Here is an 8,041-nt window from a genome sequence, read left to right on the forward strand (position 1 = left end):
AGAAGGGAAAATGTAAACGAAATAAGGAAAAAACTTTGTGCTCAATTTTATAAATAAATATGTAAGCTCAGAATACTGATTTAATTTGAAGGTACCTAAACCAAGTTAATAGGACCAAACCTATTGGTTTTCGACTAAAACATTTTCCAATAAAATTGAGTTCTGTCGACGTTGACGGGACGGAGTTATAGAAGATATTTCCATGTCCAAATACGCAACTATGGTTCAATGGCTACAACAACAGTAGATATTTGGCGTTTGGGTGGTTTATAATAAAAAGCGCAAAGGATACATACTACATATAAACTTTTAAATACATATAAAATATCCTTCAGGTAGGTGTACAAAGCTTAAAGAGGGTTAGTTTACATAAAATTAATTCGGCTCTTTAAAAGACTGTGGAATTTTAGGTGCCCGCTTCACAACGATAACATTGAAACCTTACACTGATCAATTGTGTAGAAGAATAAGTGTTCAATTCTGTTCATTTCGTGTTTGTTTCTAAAGTTAGAAATGCGCAAGTTGCTTTAGTAGAAAACCCATATATGAAAATTATCAGTTTTTTAACACAGCATGTTTGGGTTATCTAATTCATAGTGGATACTTGACAAGCTTTCAAGGGTACCGTTGTGAATGAGACGTTTACATTCTCTTAAAGAAAAAAAAGACTACAAAGGTCCAAAATAACTATATAACAAAAAAGTTTATAGATGTCGCTGTTCTCAGAGGCCTCTGTATGTAGGCCTACCCAGCTAGGATAACGCCCTGGTTCAGATTGGTCTGAATCTCAACCGAGCAAGTTAGATTCTTAAGCTCCAGGTCTAGAACTAGCAGGATCAAATATTTTCCTTTCTCCTCCTCACTCAGCTTACCCTTAGCAGATTCAACCAACTTAAGCTAAAATAAAAATTGGATTATTTTAAATTTGTCTTAAGTTGTCCTTCCTAAACTCTCATTCTAATTATCTAAACTCTTCAACACCATTCTTTTAATTATCATTATGTGAAGATACTTAAAGCCATTTAAGGATTTATTTCATTTTTGACGTGGATTCGGATCCTAGATCCATCATAATCCAGATCATGAAACCTAATATAATAGTCTTGCTCAAATTTTGACTTTTCAAATTAGTATTTTTTTCGTAAATTTTTATCTGAGTCTAGATTTAACAATCAGCGATCAGGAATATTTTAAATAGAAATATTCAATGTCGATACCTCGTGTTGCAACGCAGCGAGGACAGAGTAGGAGAGAAGGTTTTTATTCTCTGCTCGTAGTTTCTCTAGGTGAGAACCTACTTCAGAGAGTTTACTAATCTTGTGGGATCTGAGCTCTACTATCTTTAAGGCTCCTGTCTCATCGTATAAACTACGAGTCTAAATGAATAAAATAATATTAAAATCCAAGAATAAAATTTACAGTTTAAAAAGCAAAAGTTAAATATGCCAGATGAAAGATCTTATTACCTTAAACTTGTGAATTTTGACATCGTTGAGCAAGGTTTGAGGATTTATCTCCGGGAACCGTTTATCCGTGAACATAAAACTTATCTTCTTTCTGATATTCTTCTCTAGAGTAGGATGGACACAGGTTTGAAGAGAGAATACAACCGGGTAGTGATCCGAAACCTGGACAGATTAAAGAGTTAGAAAAGTATTGAGGGGGAGGGGGGTTAAATACAACCTTGTTTAGTGTATCCTGGTCAATACCAAGGGCTTGATCGAATCTGTAAACTTGGGCGGAGTTAGGAACTACGGCTTTTAAAAGCTCCTCTCCCCATACTACAATCCTAAACAGGAATATCTTTCAGTATCTAAAGAAACATGTTTAAATAATGGAAGGATAATATTACCGCTCCTGCAGTCGAAACTAGAAATATGGTAAAACCGAGATAATAATAAAATCTCAACCTGTCATAAGCTGCGAGAGTGTTGGTTGTAGTTGTATCCATATGATCAGGAATAAGCCAGTTAAACTCATCTCCTCTCAATCTGTTTGTCTCCCAGTCCTGGCTCCGTATATAGGTTCCTCCAGCGTTAAAATCTCCAAGAAGAATAACGTTCTTTGCACCAAGAGTTCCTGTCACCTAAACGAAGGATCTCAATTCATAAATGTTATCAAACAAATCCAAGTTTAATACACACTGCACAGCTATTTCAAAACTATCTCGAAGACACAAATGCAATACATCATAACTTTTTAAAAAGGGAAATAACCTACAAATAATTTTAAGGGATGTCTTCTAACTAAACTTCTTTCAATCCTACAGAACCACAATTTTGCAATGCATATTTTTTCGTCCGACCACAAATGACGTCACAATTAACTATTATTTCGTCCGACCACGCCTTTTTAAAGGCTCTTATAAATATACAGTCGACATAAAACCGTTTATGGGCATTTGTATTTAATAATCCCTCAAGCGAATCACAACAAATTGTTATGTTTCTTACGAAAAAAAATTTAATTTTTAGTAGTAGGTTGTACAAATCCCAGCGACCATCACCTTGAGACCCCGCAGATTAACGTTTTCCGAGCAGAAGTAGTTTTCTATTTCCGCTAGTCTACATTGTTATTTAAATATTTCTTACGTGTTTGTGAACTTCGTAGAGCTGATCTATTTCCTTGTTTGCGGATTTAGGTTGAGTATGTATACAGATCATTGTGAGTTCACTTGCTCCCGGTATAACAGTATTACACTTCATTCTCACTACTCAACCATAATATATTCAAAATATTCGGGACATTTCAACTAAATAAAGATTTGAACAGACAATGGTATATGGCTTAAAATCGACCCTAGAGCCTAATGTAAAACGGCATGATATATTGACACTAGGTTTAATCTGAATGATAATAATAATAATAAAATGATAATTACGTCAATTTCAATAACAAAATGTTATGAGACGGGTCAGCTTTATGCTGTTGAGTGAATATATTTCCTATTAATGGTTCCCGGATAAAAACATCTCCGGGATCTGAATACACTGAACTATCCTGGAAAAAGAACTAAACTGTGTTATGAGAAGGGTCAGCTTTATGCTGTTGAGTGAATATATTTCCTATTAATGGTTCCCGGATAAAAATATCTCCGGGATCTGCATACACTGAACTATCCTGGAAAAAGAACTAAACTGTGCACCCCATTTAACAGCAAAAATAGAACATATTCTTTTCAAAATCCAGATAAAAATTATAAATAAAAACGTTTAAAATGAGAAGAATCCAAAATAAAAATTTGTTTAAAATAATAATTTGATTAATCAAAAAGGTAAATAACATAAATATTTATGAAATGGTGTCGCAATTATTAAATTTCTATTTTCCATATCAGCAAATATAAATAGCATTAAAAAATGGATATTTGAAAACATGTTTACTATGTGACAAATCAGGTCTTACCAGAATTTGAACCTTGGCTTTCCTGAAGTAAACTGCATACTGCTCCTTCTGGTTTGTTCTACCAACTCGGTCCGAAACCAGAACATCATACTCTCCTATAATATTATTATTATGATAACTATTCAACACATCATCTAGTCTACAATCAAAACTTGATATACAGTCGTCGTCGTATATATTAATACTAAGAAGATGACTTTTAATTTCAATTTAGAATATCTACCAAACTTTCCAAAAACATGGATACATATAAACGTGAAAACAACGCGAAGATGTCAATTAACAGCCTCTCTTTGTTTCCATTTAAAATAACTTAAAAAAGCTTGTCAGAAATAAAAACTTAAATAGAAAAGTCGTCTTCATTGTATTGATATAAACGCCGACGACTGTATCAAGGCCCAGCTCCATTCACTCACTCTTTTCTGGTTAGATTGCAGTGACTCAGATCTCACGATAAATCAAAGATTCAGTATGTATGTAAGTTGGAATGGCAAATATGCTGTTTAATTCATAAGCGAGCAAATAAAATCACAAAAATCGTCCGTTGCTATTAAGAACATGCTTTTATTTTTTTGGGGTGGAGCGCAACATTGGGTAAGGCTTATTTTTGCCGAATTTTAGGGTAAAGTACGAAAAAATATTTTTAAATTGTCTATGTTGATTTTTGAGGGGGGGGCAAATACCTTGGTCTTTACTGGCATCGTTAACCGCCTGAAGGAGTGCTTTCACAGCCTTCCCGGATACATCCACTACCTCCTGGATCAACATAACGTCGAAACTAGTAACAAGACTCACCAGAATGTCAACAATCTTTGGGTCAGACATCTTGGAAACTCCAAACCTTAAAGAAAAAGACTAAATGAACAGAATTAAATTTCTTAAAAATCTACTAAACAATGCCATACATTAAAATTGCGAGTTAGTTTATATACTCCTATAAGTTAACTTAAAAAATTATACCTTTTCACATTAAACGCTGCGATAGAAAAAGGGTTTTCTACGACATGTCTTCCGTCTCCTGAGTATCTAGACAACCCGGAGCTCTTTCTTCTCCGTCCTTGGTGTTTAACTTGTCGTTCATCATCTCCTCCCTCTCCAACCACTCGTTTCCTATCAGTTTCTCCCGAACTGATCCTTCTCCTGTGTTCATCTCTGGTTTTTCTTCTCTGTTTCTCCTGGAAAGATTGATCCTGATCTGATTTCTCCGCTGAATCGTTTTCATTCTCGTCTCGGTGTCTGCATACAGACAAACATTTCCCCATCCTACAACAAATAAATTCAAGTTAAACTTCTTCATGACCCGGAGAAGAGTGTACAATGTTACCTTGTATCAGGAGACTGTAGTAAAGTAAACTAGATATGGAGTTGGAGAAGTTTCAACTGAGTTTGTTTGACTCAGTTTCTTATCTCTCGGTTCACACATTCTCTCTGAAAATCAACATTCAAGTTGGTGGATAATAAAAAGGTCCTTTAATCCGTTTTAATTAGTTGTATAAATGAAGAGAATATTATATTCGGGACTATATATTCCTGCACGAGAATTCAACGATATTTCACCAATTTAGATAAAATGCAAGGTTAGTGAAGAAGCCGAATATGTTCAAATTAAAATACAGTAGACAAAATATAATACATTCATACGGAGCACACGCATATATTTAGATATACATACTCCGAACCAAGATCTCGTTTTTTCGAAGTACTGTCCCGTCCCAGCTCTACACATTCAACGCAATGTTATCAAAACAAAAAATTTAATTATCCGCCCATCATTTAATGATGCGAAGCATGTAGGTCACAAGTTGGTCCGTTCAAAATGTGCGTTTCCTCAATAGTGCATACTTGATGGTGTGTTTTCTAATGTGCGTTCTCCGTGTTTGTCCTCTGTCAATCCTCCATGTTAGTCCTCAATGTGCGTTCTTAATATGCGTGTTTGTCCTCAATTTGCGTCCTCGTCATAAGTGCAACATAAGTATTGTGTCTGAATAAATGTTAATAAATATTTCCAGCTAATAAGGACAAGTTGAATCCACTAATTCTAGTTTTAAACATTAAAGCGACCATAAAAAATATTCTATAATTGCGTCAAGTTTCCTGAAGATTATGTAGAGAGTTTTGCAATGGCAGGGTTTGGGAGAGGTTGGCCTGGAAAATATTTATCATTAATATAATTCGAGAACTCTGTATCCTCAGCAATCAGCATGCATACGATGATAAATACAGATGACAGATCACATACTACAAGTTTAAGACTAACTGGAACTGAACTGAGAAAGAAACGTTGCTAAAAATGTTAACAAATGCACTGTTCCTTCTATAAAACCAACTAAATTACTTCAACATTACAAATTTCTTTAATTTCTTACTCTACCCCCAATGTAACCAGTTTGAGAATACGAGTATCCTGATAATCTTTAAATAAAGCCAGGTTGGGACTACTAGAGTATCCTGATATACCTGGAACTACCAACTAGGTTGGGACTACTAAAGTATCCTGATATAGATGAAACTACAACTAGATTGGGACTACTAGAGTATCCTGATAAACCTGGAACTACAACTATACCTGACACTATTACCTGACACTATTAAAAGGATGTGGACTACTCAAGTATTCTGGCAAGATTATCCTTTTATATCTGGAATCTGTATCTAGAATCTAGAGCTAGAGTTGTATTACAAAAATCCTAGTATACCTGGAACCACTGCCGGAGGTTGGTGTGGATGATCCGAAGATAGATGAAGAGTGTGAGAATGGTCGTGAAGGGGCTGGATAATTGAAGTTTTCCGAGCTAAAATATGAATAAGCATATTTCTTGTCAATACTCAAATGAACGCAAATCGTGTCCAGTTCTCTTTTGGGAATAACTCAGTTCTACCAAAACAGCTGCGAAAGGACAGGACCGAAGTTTAAAAAACTCAAGTCGTTTTCGTTAACTTTGGTTGTGACTTGAGTTCCAAAAAACGAGTTTTTATTTTTTATTTTCACGGTTTTCAGGCCCGGAACTTTATATAGAGCCCCCTCCCCCTCACAAAATGATGTTTGCCCCTGGATTATTTTCTTTGATTAATGATCAGTATACCGGTTCGACGCATCAAAACTGACGGCTCCTAGTGTATAAGCTATTCCTGTCAAAAATCATCTCTAGATCTCATTTTATGGGTTTTCCTTAAAGCAAATCAGAATCTTTAATGTTAATTTTTTTAATGTTGTCTTAAGAACTTAGAACCCATTATCCTTCTTCCATCTTGTTATTTGTTTTATACGGCTAAACTCATCTTTTAAGTACCTGGGACAGTATCAGGAGTTGGATGCGCTTCACCAGTAGGTGGCTGCGCTAATACAGGCATTGCCATACGTCCTGGGCCCACACGACCTTTCTGCTTTGCCATCTGGTAATCACCGCTGTCAAAGTACTTTTGCCCCTTTGCCAGTCGCTTCTGAAGGAAAGCTGAGTGTCCTCCTCCACCGCCACCACTACCTACCAGAGGTCTACTGGGAACTCCTAAGAGTATATTATATTAATAAAAACAATTCATGCAAAAAGCTGTCAAAACAACAGGAAAATCTGAATAGAAAACATTCTGCAAAAAATTAACAAACCAAACTCTGAAAACAAGCTGAAAAGCGCGAAAGCACGTATTTGGCAGCTTCAATATCTACACTGGGTAGTTTCCTAGAGAACGATCTAACTTGGGGAACCCTACCTGGGAATTTAGATTTGAGCTTCTGTTCCTCGAGCTTCTCTATCTCCGCCTTCTGCTCCGGAGTGGGAGGAGTAATGATCTCGTCTCCCTCACTCTCCTCGACAATAATCTTCTGATCCTCCATGTTTTAACTGAAAAATGGAACTTTGATTTACAAGAACATTTACAGGGACCTTGCAGACATTATTTTACGGGACAACTGAGAAGTTTCCAGAAAACTGACTGAGGCCTGACAAGTTCTAAGGCATTGGGGCAAAGGTGTTAAGTGACACGACGGACAAGGTTTCACGAAACTGATTGGAACAGTTTGAAGATAAGAGGCCAGCCGGACCAGAATAAAACTGATATTCAAAATTTCAAACGGAACAGTCCACTACATTTTGAAAGTGAAAAAGCGCAATGCAGCGAACTCAAGGATTGGGAAAATGGTAGGTTTGGTTTGTGTCTCTCCTTTCTGCTCCGGGAACTTACAACACCTAAGAACTCATCAAGGTACAAAAGGATCCTAAGGACAACCAGAAAATTTAAGAAGAATGAATCATTTTGAAAAATTGAATAAGCTGCTAATATAAGAATTTTCTTACGGAAAATACTAGTTCTTTCGAGCATTGTGGTTTTATTTTGACGTTAAAGCTTGGAGATAATTTAATATGATTTGGGACGCTCAGTATTTTACTTCTGAACATTGTACTGAATATAAATCATGGATGTCGAATACGTACACGGAAAAAATCCAGGTATAATTTCCTTTCATTTTCAGTTTTTACACGATTACAACTAATGCGATTTTTAGGCGACGGCATAATTTTACATAAAATGTTGACAATAAATTAATACATTTTTACCCATTATTCTATAGATGCACAAATTATCTCAACTCTTTCCTATAACCCGAAAGGGAAGTAATTTGTGACAACTTACAAAAAAA

At 35.7% G+C, this 8,041-nt stretch overlaps 2 protein-coding genes across 4 annotated transcripts; both read right to left on the reverse strand.

Annotated features, from left to right (window-relative positions):
- Positions 1 to 95: 95 nt before the first annotated feature.
- LOC111707028 (deoxyribonuclease-1) lies at positions 96 to 4,822 on the reverse strand. 3 transcript variants are annotated; one of them, XR_002766360.1, is made up of 12 exons: positions 4,730 to 4,822; positions 4,366 to 4,668; positions 4,089 to 4,246; positions 3,406 to 3,500; positions 2,946 to 3,000; positions 2,592 to 2,710; positions 1,911 to 2,086; positions 1,684 to 1,789; positions 1,467 to 1,628; positions 1,218 to 1,376; positions 626 to 897; positions 96 to 417 (listed from the first exon to the last, which is right to left on the reverse strand). XR_002766360.1 is itself a non-coding variant. In XM_023480009.1 (11 exons), the coding sequence occupies exons 2-11, from the start codon at positions 4,665 to 4,667 to the stop codon at positions 745 to 747; spliced, it is 1,485 nt and encodes a 494-aa protein (XP_023335777.1). In that variant the 5' UTR covers position 4,668; positions 4,730 to 4,822; the 3' UTR covers positions 96 to 744. The 3 variants fall into 3 exon arrangements, 2 of the variants coding, with proteins under 2 accessions (XP_023335777.1, XP_023335778.1); XM_023480009.1 differs by having other exon boundaries at positions 96 to 897; XM_023480010.1 differs by lacking the exon at positions 2,946 to 3,000 and adding an exon at positions 3,066 to 3,120 and having other exon boundaries at positions 96 to 897.
- Positions 4,823 to 4,832: 10 nt separating this feature from the next.
- Positions 4,833 to 7,270, reverse strand: LOC111707031 (cAMP-regulated phosphoprotein 19). Its single transcript, XM_023480015.1, has 5 exons — positions 7,114 to 7,270; positions 6,696 to 6,911; positions 6,102 to 6,197; positions 5,500 to 5,550; positions 4,833 to 5,123 (listed from the first exon to the last, which is right to left on the reverse strand). Exons 1-4 carry the CDS (start codon positions 7,235 to 7,237, stop codon positions 5,507 to 5,509), a joined length of 480 nt encoding a protein of 159 aa, XP_023335783.1. The 5' UTR covers positions 7,238 to 7,270; the 3' UTR covers positions 4,833 to 5,123; positions 5,500 to 5,506.
- Between the last annotated feature and the right edge of the window lie 771 nt (positions 7,271 to 8,041).

This window comes from Eurytemora carolleeae, unplaced genomic scaffold, assembly GCF_000591075.1.
Source record: "Eurytemora carolleeae unplaced genomic scaffold, Eaff_2.0 scaffold771, whole genome shotgun sequence".
Classification (NCBI taxonomy): Eukaryota; Metazoa; Arthropoda; class Copepoda; order Calanoida; family Temoridae; genus Eurytemora; species Eurytemora carolleeae.